The sequence below is a fragment of the Natrix helvetica genome (assembly GCF_964273705.1).
Source record: "Natrix helvetica genome assembly, chromosome: 7".
NCBI lineage: Eukaryota > Metazoa > Chordata > Lepidosauria > Squamata > Natricidae > Natrix > Natrix helvetica.
This window is the reverse complement of record NC_138558.1, coordinates 14,474,786-14,501,413: the sequence shown is the minus strand read 5'-3', so window position 1 is coordinate 14,501,413 and position 26,628 is coordinate 14,474,786. Positions and strand designations below refer to the sequence as shown.

Genomic DNA, 26,628 nt, shown 5'->3' with positions numbered 1-26,628 from the left:
TTCGGAGAGGCCGACGCCATTGGGCCCGGCAGCGAAAGGAGGCGGGCCGCCGAGCTCTCCTTATAGGGCTGGATAGCCGCGGGTGAAGGGCTGCGCCTTTCGCCGGCCGAGAAAAGAGCTGGAAGATTTGCCAGGGACTTCAGCCCAACCGTCGCTCCGCTGAGTGGGGGGAAAAGGGTGAGAGGCTGCGCCTGACGCGTAATTACGCACCGCTCCCAAGTGGCGCTTAGTGCCAGCCAGGTACTGTAGAAGCTGCGTGCTTTCCATTCATCCGGGCGAGGCCGCGAGTCTCTTGCTCGCTCGGTATGGGTGGAAGGCGGGTAGTAGCGTGTTTTGGAGTAATTAGTGATGGGGTGGGGGGTGGGGGTCCCAAACCTCCTCGGTCCTAGGTTAGGGAATGCTCTGTGGGGGAGAAGCGTAGCTCGTTGGTCCCCCCCCCCCCCGATCTTTCTAAAAAGTAGCTTTCCCTCCTGCTCTGTGCCGCCTCGTGGTTACTACGCGGATCCGCCGAGTTGCCTTCAATTGCATCAGAGCGCCGCCGCCTTAATTGGCCTTAACTGCTGCATAGGTAGGGGAATGCATGGAAGGTTTTCTCTCTCCGTTTCGGAATGCTCCTGCTTACCGACGCGGGAGCATGCCGACCTATCTCCGTGACAATTTTGGGGAGTGGGGTGAGCAGAGTCGAGGGGCCACTTGCACCTCTCATCTGATCCTTGCAGTGGAAGGGGTGTCGAAACTGTCACGAAAGACGCGGAGGACTTTGCCTGTTAAATGAGTCATGAGCGTTGATTTGATTTTCTAGCAGTTTGAAGTATGTGTAAACATTAAATGCGCGTCGTACTTATTCATGACTCCCAATGGGCGCGAGAAGAGGATTGGAAATCGATGCATTGAAATGAATCGAAGAGCCTCGCCTCCGGTCTTGCAAAAGAGACGCTGCTTATGAAACGTGGAAGGTTCAGTTTTTCTTCCCGGGCAAGCATTTGCGTTATCCTGCAACTGTCAACGGGTCAAGATCATTTGTAAGCGCCTTGTTAAATTGCCTCTCTTCCCGATGCCTTTGAACGCGCGCCCTCTTCGCACGGCTCCTTCAGCCGCCCCATGAAGTTCAACGGGACTTCCTTACCGCTGCCTAAGCGGCCTATTGCAACCTGGTGCCCTCCAGAGGGAAACGTCATTTCCCACAATTCCCAGTTTGGACGCCTGTGTGTGTGTGTGTGTGTGTGTGTGTGTGTTGAAGTTGCAATCCCAAGACATCTGGCGAGTGCAAAATTGTACGTGGCGCTGCATTTCAGCTGTAACATAATCGATGCTTTGTTCCCTGTTTTTATTCGACTGCCCGGAGTTGCATGGTGTTAGATGGGCGGCTGCAGAATTGTGATCTATCGGAATAGAATAGAATTATTTATTGGCCCAGTGATTGGACACACAAGGAATTTGTCTTTGGTGCATAAGCTCTCAAGTGTACATAAAAAATACATTCATAAAGAATCATAAGATACACCACTTAATAATAGTTATAGGGTACAAATAAGCATTCAGGAAACAATATCAATATAAAGGATACAAGCAACAAGTTACAGTCCTGCAGTCATAGGTGGGAGGAGATGGGTGATAGGAACGATGAGAAGGCTAATAGTAATGCAGCCTTAAGTGAATGGTTTGACAGTGTTGAAGGAATTATTTGTTTAGCAGAGTGATGGCGTTTGGGGAAAAACTGTGTCTAGTTGTTCTGGTGTGCAGGGCTCTATAGCGTCGTTTTGAGGGTAGGAGTTGGAAAAAAATATGTCCAGGATGCGAGGGATCTATAAATATTTTCACGGCCCTCTTTTCGACTGCGCAGCGTACACGTCGGCAGGTTGGCCTTCTACTACTAGGTTGATTTGCCCCTGGGTGTCCACGCTTCTTCAATTCTTCACGCTTCTTGCTTTCAAGGCCGCGGTGGTGGCTTGGCTGAAGTCCAGGGATTGGGAGCGGCGACGCCGCCTTGGTTTTCGGGGGCGCTGCGTGGATTTTTTTCCAAGGTATTGGAACGCGCCGCCTTGCAAGACGCGGGTGGCAGCCTCGAGAAGACGAGCAGGACGTTGCCGCGTCTCTGTTGCCAAGCGAGGCGCCGGGGATGCGAGCGAGCGAGATCAGGTTATTTCAGGCAGTAGCGGACGGAGAACGCGGAAGACGCCCAGCTCGCTTCCCCCCGAAGAGGAAGGCCGAGCAATCGAGCCTTTGCAGCCAGACCCTGGAAAGGCGGTGCCCAGTCCGGCGCTGGGAAGGCTGCGCTCCCGGGGCTTCTTGCGCTGATGCTGGTTGCCTGGTTCGCTCTCATGGGTGCTTAATCTTTCTCTTGACACGCGAGGAGGAGCCTGGCTCTGGTCGTGGGGATCCGGAGGTTTTATCCCCCCTGCGTGAGGCTCTTCGCGAGGTTCCAGTTCGTTGTTTTTTTAAAAACCCAGCGTTGTGAACCCAGTGGAACGTCTCTTAATGGTGTGACATCGAAGTCCGGAGTTAACTTGAATTGCACCCTGTTTAAATTAATTGCGGTGTGTGTGTGTCGTGTGCAATCTGGTTTTGGCTCGGCTGCTGATAATATTGGTCCCTTAAAAGTTAACACATTGGGAAGGGTGTCCCAAAGGTGTTTTTTCAGGAGGCAACTGGACTTTTTTTTTCTTTTGAAGGCGTTTCGCTTTTCACCCAAGACGCTTCTTCAGCTCTGACTGGATGGTGGGGAATAGAACGATTTATATTCCTTGCAGGCAGCTGGTTATTTACATCCTTTTTTGAGGGTCGTTGAAGCACTTGGATGTTTATCTGTCCTCAGGGTGACCTGAGTAGTACTAATGGTTCCTGTAGTCTGCATTTTTTCCCCTCTGGAAATCCGTTCATGCTCCCACACCATTTGAAGGTTGTTCATCCTAAATTCAGAGGTGGTATTCAGCCGGTTCTGACCAGTTCTGTAGAACAGATAGCGGAAATTTTGAGTAGTTCGGAGAACCGGTAAATGCCACCTATGACTGACCCCGCCTCCATCTATTCCCTGCCTCCGTAGTTCCAACTGATTGGGAGAGAACGGGAATTTTGCAGTATCCTTCCCCTGGAGTGGGGTGGGAATGGAGATTTTACAGCATCCTTCCCCTGCCATGCCCACCAAGCCATGCGGTACCCACCAAGCCACGCGCACAGAACCGGTAGTAAATTTTTTTGAATCCCATCACTGCCCAAATTGCATAGCTATACGAATCCCACTCTCCTGTAAGGGCTGAAGAAGCTTCTTGGCTGAGAAGCGAAACGTCTTCAAAAGAAAAAAAAAACAAGAAAGTCCAGTTGCTTCCTGAAAAAGCACCTTTGGGACAACCATGGCCTGGAATCTCTACAGATTGGGAAAGGTGGCTTAATAGCCAGCAGTTCGACTTAGACTTAAAATAAGTTTGTTGTCACTTTAAATGTACACTAAATGGGATACATTTAAGAAGTGATTTCGTTGCATACAGCTCTCAAAGGGTCACCACATCCAATATACCCTACCTAAACATGACAAAATAAATAAATAAATTCAAAATTAAACACACGCCACATATATGACACATTACATGACACACAAAGTTTTGGTTTTATTCATTGAGGGGCAAAGTTCTGCATAGTTATTGGAGAGTTAAGTTGTATTATGTTCAGTCATTGTGGTGGGTGGTTAGATACCCTCTGATTTTCAAGTATGTGCGCCTTTATGTCAGGGTTGATTCGTGGTAACTACCTACATGAGGCAGTTTTCTTGACAAGGTTTTTCAGGCTGGTTTCCCATTGCTTCCTTCCTAGGGCTGAGAGGGTGTGTCTGCTCCAAGGTCATCCTGTTGACTTTGCTCCGAGGTGGGACTATGACTCACTTGGTTTCTAGCTTGATGCCTTAACCCTTACATTACACCCTATCCTCTCTAGAATATCATTCTTTCTTTCTTTACAGCTTTTACATCCTTCCTCTGCATCTTGTAAGCTAAGCAGCTCAAGACTTATTTTATTTATTTGATTTGTCAATCTTTTACAAGATAATAGGTATAAGAGTAAACACGAGTATGAATGAGATGGGTACGAATAAATGGGAACAGTAGGACAGGGACGGTAGGCACAACAGTGCGCTTATGCACACCCCTTACAGACCTCTTATGAATGGGGTGAGGTCAATAGTTTGAGGTTAAGGTTTTATACACAAAGGGTAGCCCCACCCACCCACCGGCCCCCACCCTTTGGCCTCTGCCTCCCAACTTCTGCCAACCTAGGAGTTTGAAAGCATGTAAAAATGCAACTAGAAAAATAGGAACCATCTTTGGTGGGAAGGTAACAGCGTTCTGTGCGCCTTCGGTGTTTAGTCATGCCAGCCACATGACCACAGAGACATCTCCGGACAGCGCTGGCTCTTTGGCTTTGAAACAGAGATGAGCACTGCCCCCTAGAATCGGGAACGACTAGCACATATGTGCGAGGGGAACCTTTACCTTTACCTATGCATAATTTAGTATTTATTTTGCCATGTTTATGTAGTGTATATTAGAGGTGGAGACCCTTTAAGCGCTGTATGCAATAAAAATTCATTTTAATATATGCCGATTAGTGTACATTCAAAGTGACAATGTTGTTCTAAGTTCTTAATTACTAAAATACTGTTGTGATTATCTACATAGTGAGCTATAAACAAAAGGGAATTCCTTAAACTTCTTTTACTGATTACCACATACCAGAATGAATAGAAATATCCCTTTGATGGTAACTAACAATCTACCCAGCCCTTCAGACAAATCCTACACTATTATTTGGCTAGTTTTGTTATTTTGATTCAAGATTAGATATCGTCAAAGCCGTTGCACAGATCCCAAGTTCTAAGCATGTGAAATTCTGAACAGTGGTTGCAAGTACATTCCCGAAGAACTGAGTCACACACTATAACCAGCTTATTTGCATTCCAGCCTTTGAAATAGGCAGAAGGCAATTGTATCTCCGAATTGCATGACTTGTAAATAGATTATAGGAAATAAGAAAGCTGTATTTCTCCATCAATTAAGTCTTTGGAAATTTTCAAAGCAATTAGGTTTGAAGGGAATGAACAATGAAGCAAAGAAGTTTGTGCCTTTTTTTTTTTTAACTTAGTGAGAAGTACAGATTTTCTCTTTAACATAGGGACTATTCCCCTTTCTCCGACCCATTTTTTGCCAAGACTGAGATGTTTGTGATGTGGAGAGAAGTTTTCATTCATTGTGTTTTAGAGCAGTGATTCTCAACCCGTGGTCTGTGGACCCCTGGGGTAGGGGAGCTGCATTGTCGTGGAGTCTGTGAAGGCTTGAATGTTATGGTTTAAATCGTGAGTTAGGAATTGTTGTCCCATGGTCTGTGGCCACAGAAGGTATTTAAAGGGGCTCCGAAAATGTTAAGAACCACTGTTTAGAGTACGTAGATATATTCCTAAAGAATTTCCATTAGTCATGCTTGATAGAATTTGGCAAGCAAGGCCACTCTTCTGATTTCCTCACCTCCCTCTTGTATAACTTTTAAAAAGAACTTCGACTGAACTTATTTTAACTCTTTAGGTGCTGGGCTGCTCCTTGAAGTTTCTCTTGAGTGGTGACTGGAAGATTCTACTCTCAAGGTAAAAATCCCCTAGATTACTCAATGTTTGATCTGCCTTTGTAAGAACATTTTAAAAAATATTTTACTACCCAGGCTGATGGCTGGTGGCTCCATGGCTAAGACGCTGAGCCTGACGATCAGAAAGGTTGGCAGCTCGGTGGTTCGAATCCCTAGCACCCTCCTAACGGAGTGAGCTCCCGTTATTTGTCCCAGTTTCTGCCAACCTAGCAGTTCGAAAGCAGGTAAAAGGTGCAAGTAGAAAAATAGGGGCCACTTTGGTGGGAGGGTAACAGTGTTCTGTGCACCTTCGGCGTTTAGTCATGCCGGCCATATGACCACAGAGACGCCTTTGGACAGTGCTGGTTCTTCGGCTTAGAAACAGAGATGAGCACCGCCCCCTAGAGTCAGGAACGACTAGCACATATGTGTGAGGGGAACCTTTACCTTTACTTACCCAAACTGAGGTTAAAGTACTCTCATTACTCTAAATTCTCAGTAACAGAATTGAACTGAGGTTGACCTGAGGATTAGAGAAATTTATTTCTTGTCTTTGTAGAAAAACAAAAGGGACTGTCCACCATACAGATTTGGAAAACTGTTTCAGGAAAAGTAGAGTCTCTGATTTTCTTTTCACAATAGTCCTGATGATTTATACATGCACAAATAAAAAGATAAGAGCCAGTTTGGTCTTGTAATTAAGATGATGGATTAGGAGCCTTAGGCACAAAAATGCCAAATTGGATGGCTTTGAGACAGTCCATTCTCTCTCTACTGTTTGAAGAAGAAAATAGCATTTTCTGTCTGGAAATGTCTTCTCCTTTAATTGGATTGGCTTGTATATAAAAATAAATCTCTCAGGCACGAAAAACAGCTAAATATATTGCAAATGAGTAATTTTTCAAGTTCTTTAGAGCCTTTTCTACATGGCTGAGCTGGCAGAAGACTAGTGCCCATTCATATTGTGTTTTTATTGCCTCTGTTCTGACTTGCTGCCAAATAACGGTGTCCTGATTTCAAATGTGCAGGAAGTGTGAGGGAAAGCTCTTGGTGAAAGTTGATGGCTTTAAGCTTTCTCTGTACATCAACACTTGGTATGGAACAAATCTGCCCATCACCACAACATTGCTGGGGCTGGCAGCTGGCATTGACAGATGACTGGATCTGAGCGTCTAGCTCTCTGTTAAAACACTCCCTAGGCCTGTGGAACAGGTAATCCTTTGAGGGTGGATGCGGTAGGGAAGATTACTATAGGCCTGAAGTTGGTTTCTGCTGGTTTGGCCCGGATCGGGCGAACTGATAGTGGTGGCGGCGGGAGGCTCCGCCCACTCGCCCGGATACTTCTACGCATGCACAGAACCTTTGCGCGCATGCGCCGAACCGTCTCGTGCAAGCGTGCATGCACACACGAGCGAACTGGTAGTAAAAAAAATAGAAACGCCAAACCACTGCTAAAGGCCTTGGAAGAGTTTTATCGGATAGCTTCTGCTTTATATGTTATCTTCAGTTGTTGTCGGCCACACAACCGAGGCCAGAACTTCCACTGCTAAGCAAGGTGGTTGTTAAGTGAGCCACATCCAATTTTCTGACCTTCCGTCGCCATGGTTTTTAAGCAAATCACTTGCAGTTATTAAATCAATTACATGGTTGCAAAGCAAATATGGCTCCCCTCTTTGTCTTTGCTTATTGAAAGCCGTCTGGGAACCTCACAAATGGCAAAATGATGACTCAGGGACACCTGCAGTTTGTTTGCTTAGTCATGTCACAACCAAAACAAGGCATTTTATGTCGCGTAAAATGCAAAATATAAAATACAGGATTAAAATAACGTACACAAATGAAACAGATTTCTCCCAGGATTCATGCCAGTTGCCAACCGCATAATTGATTGTGCGGCTATCAGGAATCTGTGATGGTGGTAAATGTGAATACTGGTTGTAAGTCACTGGTTCCCGTGCTGTTGTAACTTTGAATGGTCACTAAACGGATGGCTGTAAGTCAACTGTACTGGAACAGTTCCCCCCAGCCTTTATTCTTAGCTGTTGAGTAGGCTTTTGTTCCCTACTGACTCTACAAGCAAAATAAGCTGAGGCCAAGCAGCCAATTTACAGCGTAGCTGTTAAAAGAACCTGGCCAGCAAGAGGTTTCCATGGAAACCACGGCCATATTGCTGCCAAGAAAACAACATGCACCAATGTAGTCCCTAGGAGCTGAGCTCAATTTATGAGAGACTTTATCTTTTAATTATAGGTGGGTCAGATGTTCTGGATATCAATTCTGTTCTGTTCGTTTGTTTTCTTTCCTCAGGCTCCACTTTCGACGTTTTCAAACCCGGCTTCCCACTGTCTTGTCCCTCATCACCTTCTCTGGCATTGAGTGATGTCCACGGCTGCCTTAATCGGTCTGGTTCGGAACAGAGGCCACCAGCTGCAGAGGGCCCTGCTTACATCTTGTGCAATTCTCAGCCCCAAGTGCCAAATTTCCACCAGCGACTGCAGGGCTTCGCGTTTCGATCTGGATGGGAGCGGCTGTCCCGCCACCTGGGATTCCTTTGGGATTTGGGACAACCGCCTGGACGAGCCCATCTTGCTCCCACCCAGCATCAAGTATGGGAAGCTGATTCCCAAGGTCAGCCTGTCGAACGTGGGCTGCTCCACCCACATTGGGAAACGGAAAGAAAACGAGGACCGTTTTGATTACGCCCAGCTGACGGAGGAGGTCCTGTATTTTGCCATTTTTGATGGGCACGGCGGGGTGGCCGCAGCTGATTTCTGCAACAAATACATGCGGAAATATATTCGGTGAGTCCTGTGTGTGGATTTGCAAGGGAAAGGAGAAAGACTTCTGTGTTCACTTGCTTAGTTACCGTATTTTTCAGACTATAAGTATTTTTCAGACTATAAGACGCACCGGTGTATAAGACGCACCAAGATTTCGAGGAAGTAAGAAAGAAAAAAAGTTTTTGTCTTCCCTGCCCCCCAGAAGCTTTCTGCAGGATTCAGCAGGGCCGGGGAAAGGCAAAAACGCCCCTGTTTTGGTGGAAAACAGCCCGTTTTCCACCTATTTTTCAGAAAAAAATTGGCTTCAGGAAGCCAAAAATGGCTGTATTCAGTGTATAAGACATACCAACATTTCCATGCTCTTTTGGGGGGGGGGAGGTGCATCTTATATTCTGAGAAATATGGTATATATACACATACAGGTAGTCCTTGACTTATAACAGTTCATTTAGTGACTTTTTGAAATTACAACAGCACTGAAAAAAGTGACTTATGGCCGTTTTTCACACTTATGACCATTGCAGCATCCCCATGTTATGCGATCGAAATTTGGAGGCTTGGCAACTGACTCATATTTACGACGGTTGCAGTGTCCCAGGGTCATGTTGGTCAGAAGGTCACGTTTTGCGATTTTTCTGACAAGAAACGTGGTTCTCTTAACAACCATGTTACTAACTTAACAACTGCAGCGATTCACTTAACAACTGTGGCAAGAAAGATCGTAAAATGGAGCAAAACTCCAGACAGTTGTTAATGGAATTTTGCCTCATTTTGTGACCTTTCTGGCCACAGTTGTTAAGCGAGTCACTGCAGTTAAGTAACTAGCATGGTTGTTAAATGAATCTGGCTTCCCCATTTGCTCTTGTTTGTTAGACGATTGCAAAAGGTGATCACCTGACCCCGGGATTGTCATAAAGTTGAGTCAGTTGCCAAGCCTCTGAATTTGGGTCGTGACCATAGGGATGCTACAACGGTCGTAAGCATGAAAAATGGTCATAAGTCACTTTTTCAGTGCCGTTGTAACTTTGAATGGTCACTAAATGAATGATTGTAAGCTGAGGGCTACCTGTACTTAGGACAGGTGGGGAAGCTTTTTAGTAAAGCAATAGGAAAAAAAAACCCTCTCTTCTATTTTAACAGGATGATGTGCGTATATTCTTGCTAGCTCTTGGTTGATTTGCTTCTCAATAACTTGCTTTTCCTGCATTCTGTTATTCTAATTCTTGCTGGTTTGATTTTCTTGCCTGATTTCCTGTCCTCCCTCACTTAAGCTCTCTTGTTATCTATTTTGCTTTGTCAGAAACAGGAGGAGGTGTTTGCCAGGTGTTAGTACGTAGACACACACACCCTTCTTTAGCCAGTGTTGCTCTGCTATATAAGCCACCTTTCACCTGGGGCATTTTTTAATAGATTGGACCATTGCACTGCATGCATGAGCCTGTGGGTCACTCATGATATGAACAAATGTGCCTGGTTACTTCTGCTATCCAATTTCTCAGCAACTAGAGAGAGGAGGCATTTCTGTGTCTGCTAAAAAGAACTGGTAGAAGCTGGATAGGACCCAGTTGCTGCTCCATTATCGCCATGGTTGTGCATGTGACAGAGCTTATGCCCGAAGATCGAAAACACCGCTTTAATATTAGAGCACAGAACATCCTGAAGCTAGGAGGACTCTGTGGAAGGTTGTACTGTATCATGAGAATGTGACCTTCAGGAAAGGATGTCAGTGAGGCATCTTCAAGCTGATGACAGGCAATCGTGACTATATCTTAATTTTCAAGTCTTCTGATGATACTTGTTACCATCCTGACATCTGTTCTGGGTGGTCTCAGGAAAAGCAAGGTGCATTGAACTCAATCCTCTACTTATTGAGATGGCCCCATGGGTAGAAGGGCCATCACTTCCTTATGATAGACAGTTTTAATCCAATGTGTACTATCTTCTAATGGTTATTTAAGAGCCTTGGTGGTGCAGTGGTTAGACGAGGGATGTCAAATTAAAGGCCCATGGGTGGATCCAGCCCATGGGGTGTTTAAATTAGGCCCGCAGGACCGGCCTGGAAATATCAAAGGACTGGCTTGCGGTGCCTCTGCTGGCCAAAATGAGCTGTGGAGGGCAGACCGTTTCTGGCCTCCACGGCTTCCTGCAGCACTCTGCCGGCCAAAAGCGGGCTTTTGGGGGGCCTTGTGTTTTTGGCTGGCAGAGTGCTTCTAGAGACGGCACTCGTGGGGCCTCCGCACGGCCTGTTTTTGGTCAGCAGAGTGGAAAAAGCACATCTTGAGCCTGTGTCAAACACCCACCAGGAGCATGCCCACCCCAAGCACCGCTACCGCCAGCCCTCCGAGGTCAAACACGACCCTGATGCGGCCCTCAATGAAATCGAGTTTGACACCTCTGGCTTAGACTGCAGTACTGCAGGCTAACTCAACTGCTCACTCCAGGACTTCAATGCTGACTCAGCCTTCCATCCTTCTGAGGTGGGTAAAATGAGGACCCAGATTGTTGGGGGCAATAGGCTGACTCTGTAAACCGCTTAGAGCGGGCTGTAAAGCGCTATGAAGCGGTATATAGGTCTAAATGCGATTGCTATTGTGTTGATCTCTCCGGAGTATCAAATGAATTAGTGGCTTAGGGAAATTAATGCTCAAACTTTAGTATTGGGAAGCAATTTGTGGGTTGTGTATGACCATCCTTCTTACTATTGCTGGAAGTTGTGTTTGATTTGGAAGTGGCCATAACATACCATAGAAGAATTCACTCTTGTTAAGACGTAGATCTCAGCTAGGATGTTACGATTATAATGTCTGAATTTACATACCACACAAAGCCATATGTTTTAAACTATGTAGGGCTGGATTTACACATGCTAATATATAAATCATACTTTATAAATCACCATGTTTGCGCACATGCAATATTCGAAAGTGAAACAAAAGTTGAATTATTAATGAAAGCTTCTCTTAGTATGTCTAGTTGCAATCCATGAGGCCCTTGTGAATATTGCAAGATTTAAGCTATACCAGTTGAATAATTGATATGTAATAGTTTATGGATGAGAGCAAATGGTTAGTCCCTTCAGACAAGACTTTTAACATGATGACTTTTTTATTTTTTAGAGAATTTCTCTCGGAGGAACGCAACATGGAATTAGTATTGATTAAAGCTTTTCTAGAAATAGACAAAGCATACATGAGACACGCCCACTTATCTGCAGATGGTAAGTACGAAATGTTTTTATGTCTGTTGGTAACACAAAAACTAAATTTACTCCTCTAGCAGCCAGCAATACTGAAGCTTCAGGCTAGATGTCCCAGGGGAGAAATTGCAACTTGAATTTTAAGGATTTGCTATATCAAAATCCATAGTAAATCACGAAATCTATAGGAGTCTGTGGACCACAAAAGATTTTGAGAGAGAGAATAAAATTTCAAAATGAAATTGGTACATGCTTTAAGACCATGTTTTCTCAAAGTTGATTCCAAATATTTATTTGGAAATCACCATTGAGAAGTTTTCAGTATATACTTTTATTAAGTTTAAGTTGTTGAACAAATCTGGCTTTTCCCCCCATTGACTTCGATTGTCTCTGGCTGAGAAGTTGCAGATGGTGTTCACTTGACCTCAGATACCGCAACTATTGTGAATACACACCAGTTGCCAAGCACTCAAATTTTGATCACATAATCATGAGGATGCTGAGATGGCTGTGAGCGTGAGGAGCAGTCAAAAGTCACGTTTTTCAGTGCCATTATAACTTTGAACAGTTGCTAAATGAATTGACGTAAATCAAGGACAACCTGTACAGCATATACAGTGTGGGTGTAGGAACAGTTTTTGTTTCATTTCCTGACATGCAGTCATGTGAAAAAGAAACTACACCCTGAGTTCTACGGTTTTACATATCAAGAGAGAGTTTAAAAAATCATCTGGTTCTTAGCATTCTTCAAAAGTTTTTCACCATTTTGGCTTTCTTTTTGTAAAATAAATGAGGACATGGTGTAAAATGTCATGTGTTGCTGCTCATCTAAGGTTGTATGTACCTACTTTTAAGAACTGCTAAGGACCAGGTGATTTTTACTATGTCTGATACTAATACCAAGCTATAAAGCCCTAGTAAGACCACACCTAGAGTACTGCAACCAGTTTTGTTCACCACACTATAAAAAAAAGATGTTGAGACTCTAGAAAAAGTGCAGAGAAGAGCAACCAGGATGATTAGGGTTAGGGTTAGGGTTAGGACTGAAGGCTAAAACCTACAACGAAAGGTTGCAGGAACTGGGCATGGCTAGTCTAGTGAAGAGAAGGACCAGGGGAGACATGATAGCAGTCTTCCAATATTTGAGGGCCTGCCACAGAGAGGAGGGGGTCAAGCTATTTTCCAAAGCACCTGAAGGCCAGGCAAGGAATAATGGATGGAAACTGACCAAGGAAAGATTCAACCTAGAAATAAGAAGGAACTTTCTGACAGTGAGAACAATCAACCAATGGAACAGAAGTTGCCTTCGGAAGTTGTGGGAGCTTCATCACTTGAGACTTTCAAGAAGAGATTGAACTACCATTTGTCAGAAATGGTGTAGGGTCTCCTGCTTGAGCGGGGGGTTGGATTAGATGGCCTACAAGTTCCCTTCCAACTCTGTTAATCTGTTGATACGTAAAACCATAGAATTCAAAGAAGGCGTATTTTTCTTTTTTCACATGACCGTAACTGCCACCTTAAAAAGGAAACCTATTTGAAGACCTTAAAGAGATTTCATTTAAAACATAAATAAATAAAAGCTGTCTATCCCACCTCTGAAACAGTTCCATCTTCAGATGTACGTGTCATAGGTGGTGGACATAATGCGAGAAAAACCTTTTAAACTTTGATTGGGCTGGATAACAAAACGGGGGAGGCGTGAAGTGTTAAGATCACATGGAGACCAACAATCTCTATAAAGCACCGAAATGATCCTCCATTGGTATGTTTGACCTGTTAAACCTTTGGGAAAGAAAATTCCTCTCATCCCACATGTGGATCCTTTACACCAGTTGTCTTCCAGTCTGGTAGGGCTATATATGCATTGTTCTTCAACTCACGTAATTCACATGAGTACGTTCGTTTATTTATTAAATTTATATAACGCCCATCTCACCATCAAGGTGGCTTAATAAACCTTCACATTTGTGAATTATGGGGAGTGGATGTCCATCAGTTTGGGGAGGCTGACTTGCATTTTGGCAAGAAGCAAGTTCTTAGCAGAAGCTTTTATTCCTCCAGCTGTTTTTAGTATTCCCTGCTTTTATTATGGGTAGTTAAATGGCCTGTTTCCAAGAAAGATGTTTATGATGATAATTACATTAATCTTAAATGGCGAAAGTATAATAGATGACAATGTTGGGTTTTTTTTAGTTAAAGAAGATGTCAGTCAAAAAGCCATGCTTTTTAAGTTTTAAAATGTTAATCTGCAACACTGAAGAACGGAGAGAGCTGCAGAAAACCTACCTCTGAATTATCATTTGGTATACTTTATTAAAACCAAGCTTTCTAATTCTTTTTAGTGAGGTTTTAATTAACATTTGAAGTGAGTTGTATTTGTAGGAACGTCAGGTTGTCCTTTAACTTTTAATTCCATTGGAGTGCCGTAATTATTTTGCTCTTTAAAAAGATGCTGCTGTGTAAATGACAGAGTCTTTTTACAGTGAGGTTAATCACAGGCCTGAAGGATTCTACCCAGCCGAAAGCTACAAGACACACAGAAATCGGATATTTGTGTCTGAACACAATTGTAATTCTTAACACATGTTCAGTTGCACATGTATATCTCATTCGGTGATTTCTTATCCCCGTATTTTGAAATCTCTTCAAAGCAAAACCTCTTAAGGTACATAAAAGTGCCCACGTATTAAAAATAAAACTTTGATTTGTTTTTGCTTTTAAAACCTTAAAGTACCTTAACATTTCAAATGATCACTATTTAGCAGCCGTGAGCCCTCAACTCAATCGATGACGTTGCTTAGGGGGGAAATTGATATGTAGGAAAGGAAATTCAAAGCGATAATATTTCTCCCTCTTTGTTCCCACAACTGCGTTGAAGAGTGCTTGAATTCCGTGCCTCTTTTGCAGCTCTCTCCCTTCCAGCTGTTGCAGGTTTTCTGAATTTATTTGAAAGCGCAATTCCTGGGTGAATTTTTCCTATTTGCCTCTATGTGTACATGTGATTTATGGCAGACACGGTATCCGACCAACAGCTCTAGAATTGGAGACCCGGGACTCTATATGCTGGGCTCCAGTGGAAAAAGAGATCTACTTATGGTGGTCCCAGGTGAAGGAGTCTGCCGGGTTCCTAGCCTGGACTGCTGGAAGGTTCCCACATCCACTTTGTCCCATTAGTTGAGATGACATGCTCTAAAAAATGTCCAGTGAGTGCAAAGATACCTATTGAAAGATTTTTTTTAAAAGATGATAATATATATGGATGCTGTTTGGGAAACCACCAATGTCATATTGATGCCTTTCAAGTTAAAGTAAGCTGTGTAGTTAGCTTTTTAAAAATGCACTTGGAGATAAGCACACGTGATTTTGATTCATGATATGATGATTCCTTGATTTTGGAACTCTGTTGCTGGTTAGATCTTCTTGCTGCGTTTCTTTTCATGCCAGTAGAACTTGTAGCCTGTGAAGACTATTTTAAGCCACACCTGAAGGGGGGGACCTAAATTTCCTCGCTATAGTCATCATCCTTAATTTGATACTTTCCATGGGTGTTTTTAATATTCTTTAATATGTTATCCAGGTGGCTCAGTGGTTAAGACACTGAGCTTGTCGATTAGAAAGGTCGGCAGTTCGGTGGTTTGAATCCCTAGCGCCACGTAACGGAGCAAGCTCCCGTTACTTGTCTCAGCTTCTGCCAACCTAGCAGTTTGAAAGCACATAAAAAACCGCAAGTAAAAAAATAGGAACCACCTTTGGTGGGAAGGTAACAGTGTTCGGTCCCCCCTCTGCATTGAGTCATGCCAGCCACATGACCATGGAGATGTCTTTGGACAGCATTGGCTCTTCAGCTTTGAAATGGAGATGAGCACCGCCCCCTAGAGTCGGGAACGACTAGCATATATATGCGACGGGAATCTTTACCTTTACCTTTAATATATTATCCATATTAAATAAATCTTGCTCGTATCAAATCTTATAGGTCGAAGAGAATATTAATAAAAGTAGAAATTAAAGACCTGGGATTGGCATTCATTTCATAGGTACATATGAAACATCTGTGGAAATTTCTCAATCATAGGTCATGGTTGTCCCAAAGACAACTGGACTTTCTTCAGTTTTTTTCCCTTTGAAAATGTTTTGCTTCTCATCTAAAAAGCTTTTTCAGTTTTCAAGGGAACACTCCCCCCCCCAAAAAAAAGTCCAGTTACCTTTTGAAAACTCACTTTGGTACATATGAAGTAAGAAATTTCCATTCTTTTTTGTGACCCTGTAAGACAAGGGTGTCAAACTCAAGGCCAGATCTGGCCCATGGGGTGGTTAGATCTGGCCTGGAAATAGCGAAGGACCGGCCCGCGGTGCCTCTGCCGGAGAAAATGGAGCTCGGGAGGGCTGCACTCAGCCCTCCCGAGCTCCGTTTTCCCTGGCCGAGGGTTGCAGGAAGCTATTGCAGCTGGAAACGGAACTTCTGATGGCCGCAAGTGGCACTCCCAAGCTCTGTTTTCGCTGGCAGAGGGTTGCAGGAAGAGCTTGAGAACCCGTTTTCGCTGGCAGAGAGCTCGGGCCACTACAGGCGTCCCCGACACGAGTGACATCCAGCCGGCCATGCCCACCCCGCCCACGCCGATCCCAACCTCCCAAGGTCAAACACAACCCTGATGCGCCCCTCAATGAAATCGGGTTTGACTCCCCTGCTGTAAGAACTCGTCATTTGAAAACAACCCAGTTGATCTTAAAAATAGTATCTGAAACAAATCCCCCCAAATGTGATAAAAAGAGAACAATTAGTTTCACTGGAAAAAGCATTCATAATATTGGTCCCAGGACTTCATTGCTATCTTATCTAACTCTGATAACGACGAGGTGTGATGTGGAAGTTCTGTGGATGTGTTAGCTCCATGAGTAGCTCCTATAGGTCTCTAAAAATAGTATACTTAGACGGAGCCAACACATTTTGTACTAATCCATAGTTTACTTTCCGAAGCTTTCACATATTGGCTGGATTCTCATAATATTATACCAGTGTTTATATTCGCTCAGTACATTTTGTATACCTGTACAGTTTAGCTGTTTTGTAAACTAGGGCTTAAGGCTGTTAAACTATTGTGTGAACACAGCCAATGAATGGCTAATCTTAACAATTTTGCATCATGTGTAAACCTACTGACGGTTGTCCAATTTCCTAATGCTGTTGCATTGGCAACCTCAGAGAGGAGGGAAAATGGAATTCGTAGTGTTAATTTGAAGAGAAATTGGAGCATCAAGGCCAAGGCAACCAGATAATTAGGCCTGATCCAAGAATTAATACCTTTTAATTGCCATTGATAGAGTCAGTATGAAGCATTATCCTGACCCTGAAAAATATGAGTGCTTTTTCTGTGGCAAAATCATTAATTACACCTGCCATTTTCTTCTCAGCTGCTTTAAATGGAGGACATTCGGATCTCCCATGCAGTCTGAAACGTATGAAAAAAATAACTCCCGTTAGTTACACATGTCCCGCAGTTAGACTGACCTTCCCCTAACCCAGTGCCCTTCAGAGATGTTGGACTACCATTCTGGAGCTGTGGGGGTGTAGTGGTTAGAATGCAGTATTGCAGGCTGACTCTGCCCACTGCCATGAGTTCGATCCTCAACAGCTCAAGGTTGACTCAGTCTTCCATCATTATGAGATGGGTAAAATGAGGACCCAGATTGTCGGGGGCAATAGGCTGGCTCTATACCCATGATGGTGAACCTATGGCACTCGTGTGACACGTGGCACGTAGAGCCCTCTCAGTGGGCATGCGCGCCGTTGCTCAGCTCTCCGTGGTGTTTCTTTCGTGAGCTTCTGTTTCCCTGCAAACGACAAAAACACAAGCTCACGAAAGGAAAATATCTCACCTGCTGTATACATTGCTTAGAGAGTGATGTAAAGCACTATGAAGCAGTATATAAGTTTAAGTGCTATTGCTATTCTGATCATCCCTAACTAGGCTGCCCTTGCAGGAGTTGGTAGTTCAACATATCTGGGTGATTGTTGATTTATACCATGGAAGAAAAGGATTCTATCGTTGAAAGCAGCATTTCCAAAAGCAAGGAATCAACTGGGGAGATTTTTGGTGGTCCTGAGTCTTAGTCTTTAAGCATTGAAGGGGATTGAAGGGAAGAAAGCAACTGTCTTCTCACAGTGTTTTACTCACTGATTAAAACAGGTATTTTACGGAGAGCAAAAAAAAAAATTGCCTGTCTCAAAGTTCTGTTTGCCCCATTTCTTTTCTCAACTCTCTTTATTTTAAGCACTCCAAGTAGATTACCTATAAATGCACAATCATTCTCTTCATTTCACAATAACGAAACATTGAAATCATATAAGCATATTTGTTTGCTAGTAAGATTTGGTTGGTGGGCTGCTTGATGCATCGTTAAGTTAGCCTCAAATATGTGCTGTAAAAACAATCAGGAAAAATAATTATTTTTATTAATAAATGGCCTGCATCAGTGGAGGAAGAAAACTTAACCTCCCTGGAAATTGTCGGTCTTACTTAAAACTCAAGGACATTATCGAAGAGCTATTTAAAATACCTGTTTTAAATAGTAGCAGTAGTAGAGTTCTAGGAATGTATCTCAATGTCCTTTCCTTTTTTGTTTCTTGAACCTGTGGAGTTTGCATACAACAACAAGGCTTCATGCATATTTTTTTAATCTCTCCAGGATGTATTGAATCTGTTTGGAAGATACAGTCCTTTCAAATAACCAGGGACCCGAGTACCGTATTTTTCAGAGTATAAGACGCACCAAGGTTTTGAAGAGGCAAATTTTTTAAAAAAAGTTTTTGCACTCTGCAGACCTCCTAAAAACGGCCCGTTTTTTATGAAAACGGGTCTGTTTTTTGTCAAAAAAAAAGAACATGCATAGCCTTTAGGAGGCTTGTAGGGTGCTCCTGGAGGCTGGGGGGGACAAACCCGCTCATTTCTGCCCTTCCCAGCCCCCAAGAGCACTCTGCAAGGCTCCTAAAGGATATGCACGGCCATTTTGGTAAAGCAGGCGGGGATTCAATGTATAAGATGCACCCAGATTTTCAGCCTCTTTTTTGTGGGAAAAAGGTCCGTCTTATACTCCAAAAAATACAGTATCTTGTTATTTCTCCCCACCCCATTTAAATTGTTCATCGGGTTTGTAATTTGAATAGCACTTGGTAAAAGCAGTAAACAATCCAGCAATTACTATGCTGCTAGAGTGGCTTTCACCCAGCTGCCTTCTATGCACCAGCTGTAGCTTTCCAAGCAGTTTTCAGAAGCAGCCCCAGGTATAGTATTTTGCAGCAGTCTTAAAAGCATGAGTCACTCTGGCCAAGGCTTGCTGTTCCACAACGAATGGACTTGATTAAGTTGAGAAAATCCTGGCCACTGGCTTCTACTGGTCAAGCGGTAGTCCTGAAGGACCCTCCCTCAATCTCAGATTTGCTTGTTCAGGGAAAGTGTAAACCTACCCAGAGTCAATAAAAGACTAAAAAATGGTTTGGAAGTCTTTGGGGTTCATATGTGCCCTAGCGCAGGGGTCTCCAACCTTGGCAATTTGAAGACTTGTGGACTTCAACTCCCAGAGTTCCTCAGCTGGCTGAGGAACTCTGGGAGTTGAAGTCCACAAGTCTTCAAGTTGCCAAGGTTGGAGACCCCTGCTCTCAGTACAAGGAAGATGGACAGTGTCTCATTCGTGGATGGTTTCATATGGATTCCTCCTTCCAAATCTTTGATTTTATGAATGGAATTCAAGAACTTAGTTCTGCACCATAATGTAATTTGTTTTGCTTGGGTTCGGTGTTTAACCATTCAGACTGGGAATAACAAACCATTGAGATCTTTTTAACTGGAGATCCAATTAACCTCTGCATAGGAGGCACACGCTCCATCAAATTACAACCTTCCCCCTTGACAAAGCAACTTGAAATTCCTGCCTTTAGTTCCCATGCGGCAGGGCAATAAATCTCAGGTGTGCTGAGTGGCGCAGTGGTTAGAATGCAGTACTGCAGGCTACTTCTGCTACCTGCTGCCTGCCTGCAGTTTGGCAATTCAAAACTCACCAGGCTCAAGGTTGACTTCCATCCTTCCGAGGTGGGTAAAATGAGGTCCCAGATTGTTAAAGTCTTAAAGTTGCCAAGGTTGGAGACCCCTGCTCTAGAGCCCCAGATTGTCTATTTCTGCCTTCTAAGAATTAAGGACTTTATAGGATTTATGCCCTTGGGAGGGGAATTGTGCCCTATAACTTAACATTCAACTTAACGTTGAAGAGCCCTGGTGGTGCAGTGGTTAGAATGCAGTATTGCAGGCTAACTCTGCCCACACGCCAGGAGTTCGATCCTCACCTGCTTGAGGTTGATTCAGCCTTCCATCCTTCTGAGGTCAGTAAAAGGAGGACCCAGATATGCTGACATTTGTAAACCACTCGGCGCTGTAAAGCACTGTGGGTAAGTCCAAGTGCTTTTGCTCTTGGTACATTTTAGTATCTTGTGGCCTTGTTCGCTAATAACCATCCTTCCCTTTGCATGAAGCCATGTTGTGTTTCTCTTTGCTCCTTCCATCCTTTCAGATCAGAGCTTTAAATAGTTTCAAGCAGAGGCTCTTTACTGGAGTTAGCACAATTCATGCTGTTCTAAAACTGAAGAAATTAGGCCGTAGGCAAATTTGGGGCTCGGGTGCTGATTACCTTTCTCTCTGTGTGACACTTATAGCTACCTTGCTGAATACTGGGAGCACAGCAACGGTGGCTCTGCTGCGAGATGGCATTGAGCTGGTGATAGCCAGTGTGGGCGATAGCCGCGCGCTGTTATGCCGCAAAGGAAAAGCCGAGAAACTGACCATTGACCATACTCCAGAACGGAAGGATGAGAAGGAAAGGTACCTCTGCAAAATATGTCCCTTTGGGGCTTCCTTTTTCTCCCCCCAGTTTTAAAGAGATGTCTTTTGAAGTTGTAGAAATGGGATGATTTGCCAGAATTCTTCGAGTAAAACTATTGTGTGAATTGTTTTGTCGAAACATAACCTGCACGGTGGTAGCTGTTGTTTTGTATTTTATTTTTAAAGAATCAGGAAATGTGGTGGCTTCGTCGCCTGGAACAGTTTGGGGCAACCCCATGTGAACGGCAGACTTGCAATGACCCGTAGTATTGGAGATTTGGATCTTAAGAATTGTGGTGTGATTGCAGAACCTGAAACGAAACGGGTGCAGGTAAGCGGTTGTGTAGTATGCCTTCTCTCGCGCATCTGAAGGTGCAATAGCACTTAGACTTCTATACTGCTTCACAGTGCTTTTGCAGCCCTCTCTAAGCGGTTTACAGAATCAGCTTATTGCCCCCCAACAATTTGGGTCCTCATTAGAAGGATGGAAGGCTGAGTCAATCTTGAGCCTGGTGAGATTTGAACTGTTAAAATTGCAGGCAGCCGGCAGGCAGCAGAAATAGCCTGCAGTACTGCAATCTAACCACTGCGCCACTGTGGCAGCTTATTGAAAGCTGGTACAAACACAGTAGTTGTATGGGATGTCTGTTTGTTTAGGCAGCACTGAGTAAGTTATTGCTTATATCTTGGACTGAGAATTTTATTTATATTTGTGCTTCATTGCCTCATTGTATAGTTGTATAACATTGAGCAAGGTACCACCTATAATGTACCCGAAATGCACAGGTACAGTATAGGTGGTACCTTGCTCAACAGTAGTAACTGTGAAAGGGATCTTGGAGTCCTAGTGGACAACCATTTAAATATGAGCCAGCAGTGTGCAGCAGCTGCCAAAAAAGCCAACACAGTTCTAGGCTGCATCAACAGAGGGATAGAATCAAGATCACGTGAAGTGTTAATACCACTTTATAATGCCTTGGTAAGGCCACACTTGGAATACTGCATTCAGTTTTGGTCGCCACGATGTAGAAAAGATGTGGAGACTCTAGAAAGAGTGCAGGGAAGAGCAACAAAGATGATTAGGGGACTGGAGACTAAAACATATGAAGAACAGTTGCAGGAACTGGGTATGTCTAGTTTGATGAAAGAAGGATTAGGGGTGACATGATAGCAGTGTTCCAATATCTCAGGGGTTGCCACAAAGAAGAGGAAGTCAAACTATTCTCCAAAGCACCTGAGGGTAGAACAAGAAGCAGTGGGTGGAAACTAATCAAGGAGAGAAGCAACTTAGTACTGAGGAGAAATTTCCTGACAGCTGGAACAATTAATCAGTGGAGGAGCTTGCCTCCAGAAGTTGTGAATGCCCCAACACTGAAAGTCTTTAAGAAGATGTTGGATAGCCATCTGTCTGAAACGGTATAGGGTTTCCTGCCTAGGCAGGGGGTTGGACTAGAAGGCCTCCAAGGTCCCTTCCAACTCTGCTATTGTATTGCTTACCTCAAAAGGAGAATAACACAGTGGGCCGTGTATACATATGGTACCCCTAGTGATGTGTGAGTGTGATATGGATCTAGATACATATGTACCTACAAGTAGACCACCCTGCAGAATTCAGAAACTTAGGAATAGGCAAATATTTTTCATCTGAAAGATGTACCTAATAACAGCAATAGGTCTCCAATGGGTACAGGGTACAGGACCCACTGTAATGATTTGATAATTTTACTTGAGTGGCTTGAGCCAACTTTTTAAAACACTTCTGTGTTTTAACTGCTCTAATTCAATGGTCCCCAATCCCTGGGCCACGACCCGGTGCCAGGCTGCAGCCCGCTTGGAACCGGGGTGTGGAAGTGGTGGGTGAGCTTGTGAGTGCATGCAATGCTGCATTTGTAAAAGCTGCTTGCGTGCACGCATGAAATCATCCCCCATCTCTTCCCTGCCTCTGGCCAAACTAGAAAAGTTGGAGACCGTTGGCTCTAATTTATATAGTTTTGCATCCAACCTTATCTGATGCGTGATGTTTTGGAACTGGGAAGTGTGCCAACTTAAATAGGTGTTCCTATTTTTAGTTTAGGAAGAGCAAGTTAGGACGGTTTGTGTAAAAATAGAATCCAAACAAGTTTTTTTCATTATTAATCTCTACGTAGCAGTTTTACAGGGACACGATGGCTCAGTGGCTAAGGCGCTGAGCTTGTCGATCAGAAAGGTCGGCAGTTCAGCAGTTCGAATCCCTAGCACTGTGTAATGGAGGGAGCTCCTGTTACTTGTCCCAGCTTCTGCCAAACTAGCAGTTCGAAAGCACGTAAAAATGCAAGTAGAAAAATAGGAACCATCTTTGGTGGGAACGCAACAGTGTTCCGTGCGCATTTAGCGTTTAGTCATGCCGGCCACATGACCACGGAGACATCTTCGGATAGCGCTGTCTCTTCGGCTTTGTACTAGAGCATCATAAGTCTGGATAATTTATATACACTTTGTGTTGCTTTAGTTGCATCATACAAGCGACAGCTTCTTGGTCCTGACCACAGATGGCATCAACTTTATGGTAAACAGCCAAGAGATCTGTGATTTTGTTAACCAGTGCCATGATCCAACCGAAGCAGCTCACCTCATTACTGAGCAGGTAGGTATTTCTGCTTTGGGAATGGTTGTTACTAGCCAACTTTCAGCTAATGGTACCTGTATCTTTTAGGACACCATGGATGATTCCAATGGAAGAGAATATCAGGAGCTCAAGGAGGAACTATGAAATTCATGGTGCTCTCTGAGCGTGGTTGTTTGCTTGCAGACATTTAATTACCCAACCAGGTAACATCATCAGTGTACCGTTGATACTCTCACTGATGTTGCCTAGTTGGGTCTAGGTCAGGTGTGGGGCACTACCGGTTTGGGTGAACTGGTAGCTCCGATTATCAGCTGGGAGCGAACTGGTTCACTCCGACTTTCATCTGGGCTCGCCGTGGGGTGTGTGTGTGTGTCCGTTTTTGCTCCCAGCAGGCTTCCCTTAAGCCTGCTAGGACAAAAACGGGGTGGGGGTGGGGTCAAAAACGGGGGTGGGGTCCGTTTTTGCTCCAGCAGGCTTCCTGAAGCCTGCTAGGCCAAAAACAGGGGATGGGGGTATCTGAGAAAGAAAGAGGGAAAGAAAGAGACAGAGACAGAGAGAAAGAAAGGAAAAATAAGGAAAAGAAAGAAAGGGAGGGAAAAAGGAGAGGAAGGAAGGACTACAAACTTGGCACTAGATGCAGCTTCAGAGGATAATCCAGGGCTGGAAGGCACCTGGAGGTCATCCAGTCCAACCCTGCTCCAGCAGCACCTTGTTAAAGTGAGTTTCTGTCTTTTGATTCCCCCAGTTACATGACTACATAGTCACAAGACCCTACCGAGCCACGCCCACAGAACTGGTAGTAAAAAAAAATTGAGATTTCACCACTGGAGAGACCCACTTTGACAACCTTTTTAGTGGAGATCGTTTCGTGAAGGCAGTGTCGTAGAGCGAATGCCACAGTCGTTAAGCAAATGCTGCCCTTGGGAAGCAAACCCATTGTTCATGGGGGGGGGGCACCTTTGCTGAAAATGGGATGTAAATGCTGGCTTTTGGCAGAAGTGTCTATTGCAGTCCTGCGACTCTGCAAACGGCTGTAAATGCAGCCTGATTGTTAGGCAACCCAAATGCAATCCCGTGATGTGACCTGGGTGCAGAGCGGTCAAAATTTTGGAACTGGGTCATAATTACCTTTGGGTGGGATCTGTTGCTACGCAGCTGGTCATATGAGTCAAGGGCTACCTGTGTTGAAGTGTCTGCAGCAAGCAACCAAGGTCAGAGAGCACCAAGAATCCCACAATTTAAGGAGGAGGTATCCTCTTGTAAACTTTTACAGCTGATGCAAGCAGAAAAGCCAGTTTTGTTTCATGTCTTTGAAGAGGGGTGGTGATCATTCTAAAACAACAGGGATAGCTTCACACTCCGGTACGATTTTAGAACTTAGAGATAACGGGGGACAGTCTTAAGGCAGGGGTGGCAGACTCAAGGCCCGCGGGTTGGATCCAGCCCACAGGGTGCTTAGATCTGATCCATGGGGCTGCCTTGAAAACAGAGAAGGACCGGCCCGCAGTGTCTCTGTCAGCGAAAACAGAGCCTGGGAGGGCTGTGCGTTCTCCTCTTGAGGTACATTTTCACTGGCAGAGTTTGCAGGAGGCCGTCGCAGCCGAAAATGGAACTCGGGAGCCCGTTTTTGCTGGCTGAGCACTTAGGCCTCCACAGATGCCTCCAACACGAGTGACATCGAACTGGCCACGTCTACCCTGCCCCTCCTCCCCCCCAGGTGAAACACAACCCTGGTGCGGCCCTCAATGAAATTGAGTTTGACACCCCTGGTGTAAGGCAATCGTAAAATACGCACAGTTTCTCCAGCATCCTTCCTCCCTCCCTCCCTCCCTCCCAAACCCATGATGTTTTCATCAAAATTGAGGGCTTAAGCAGGACATAATTTCCACTCTTGAGCTCCTACCATATTTTGAAAAAAAAGGCCCAAAAAATAATCCCTATTTCTTCTGGTAATATCACCATCCTTCCAGCTAGCACCTATGGCTCTTCAGCATGTTTGTGCAGGAAAGGAGCAGGAAAAATTGCTCATCCTTTGGACTGTGGGGGAATCCTCATTCCTGGATAATAACTGTTGCCATAAGATACCCAGAAGGAACAGTTTGGTTTTAGAAACAGAAAAAAAGTTTTCCCTCTTTTTCTAGAGCAGGGGTGTCCAAACTTGGGAACTTTAAGACTTGTGGACTTCAACTCCCAGAATTCCCCAGCCAGCATGGCTGCCTGGGGAATTCTGGGAATTGAAGTCCACAAGTCTTAAAGTTCCCAAGTTTGGACACCCCTGTTCTAGAGGGTATCCTAATAGGAAAATCTTCCATTGGATTTTACTTAGAGGTTACTAAAAAGACTCCCTGATAACGGCTTAATATTGGATCTCCAGGAACTCTTATAAATGAATATGATAATAGAAGTTCACCTTTATCAATAGACGAGAATATTTGTAGCGCTGGGTTGAGCTATGGAGTCCTTGGTGCTCTCTGAGGCTGGTTGTTTCCCGGCAGACATTTCATTACCCAACTAGGTAACGTCATCAGTGCTCTTATGATGTTGCTTAGTAGGGTTATGAAATGTCTGCAAAAAAAAAAAAATACAATCAAGCTCAGAGAGCACCAAGGACCCCAAAGTTCACGTTTGTTCTATAGAACGACAACTTCCCGTTTCCGTCCCCTTAAAAATACCCTTTAAATATTTTACTTGGGGCTGGGATTAGAATGATTACCACGATGGGTCAGATTTCTCAACATTGCACCTGAAATTGTTTGAAGGTTGGTGATTTGAGGGTGAAACTAAAACTTCTTGCCTTTCTCATTGTTCCCCAAGGCTATGCAGTATGGGACAGAAGATAACGGCACCGCAATCGTAGTGCCCTTTGGAGCATGGGGCAAATACAAAAACTCCGAGATCAATTTTTCCTTCAGCCGGGGCTTTGGTTCAAGTGGAAGATGGGCATGAGCCTCTTCTGCACCAAGCTGCCGAACGTTTAAAGATGTAGATTGCAGAAAGGTGATATGCAGGTTAAAAAAAACAACAACTCTCCCATCTCCTCTACCCTTTCTGCTTGGGTAGCCAAGTGCTGTTAACTAGATGTCACCTCTTAACAAATGTCTTTGTTACTTGCTTCTCTCAAACCAAGCATTCTCACACCTCCGGTCCTTCCTCGTGGACTTCTGCAGGGGCAAGATGCTGATATTTTTGTGGCTGATTGTCTTTGTGGCATCACCCGTTTCTCCTGATGTCCTGGAGATGTTTTAGAGAGATGAAGGAAGGTGGCAGAGGGTAGTATACTGCACTTGGGGAAACCAAAGGCCAAGGACAAGAAAACTAGCATTTTATCCCCTTCGCTATTCCATCCTGTCTAAAAGGAAATTCAAAGACTACTGTAGAATGGTGGAGAATTGAGAGGTGGGTTAGTTGCTAGTTCACCATCACGGTCAGATGGGGGTTAGAATGGTTCAACTCTAAAAAGCAGCATTTTGGTCTCAGGACTGATAAGCCTCAGGATTGTGGAGTCCAGAGGCAGAGATAGAACTGTGCACTTCCGGTACTGATGTCCCCTTTTTGGAAAAGCAGAGGGAGAAG

The 26,628-nt window shown here is 44.3% G+C and overlaps 1 protein-coding gene across 3 annotated transcripts; it reads left to right on the top strand.

Moving 5' to 3' along the window:
• PPM1K (protein phosphatase, Mg2+/Mn2+ dependent 1K) lies at positions 1-26,628 on the top strand. 3 transcript variants are annotated; one of them, XM_081960198.1, is made up of 8 exons: positions 1-177; positions 5,568-5,626; positions 7,912-8,405; positions 11,501-11,601; positions 20,285-20,450; positions 20,637-20,781; positions 22,939-23,073; positions 25,870-26,628. In XM_081960198.1, exons 3-8 carry the CDS (start codon positions 7,984-7,986, stop codon positions 25,999-26,001), a joined length of 1,101 nt encoding a protein of 366 aa, XP_081816324.1. In that variant the 5' UTR covers positions 1-177; positions 5,568-5,626; positions 7,912-7,983; the 3' UTR covers positions 26,002-26,628. The 3 variants fall into 3 exon arrangements, with proteins under 3 accessions (XP_081816324.1, XP_081816323.1, XP_081816322.1); XM_081960197.1 differs by having other exon boundaries at positions 1-240; XM_081960196.1 differs by lacking the exon at positions 5,568-5,626 and having other exon boundaries at positions 1-240.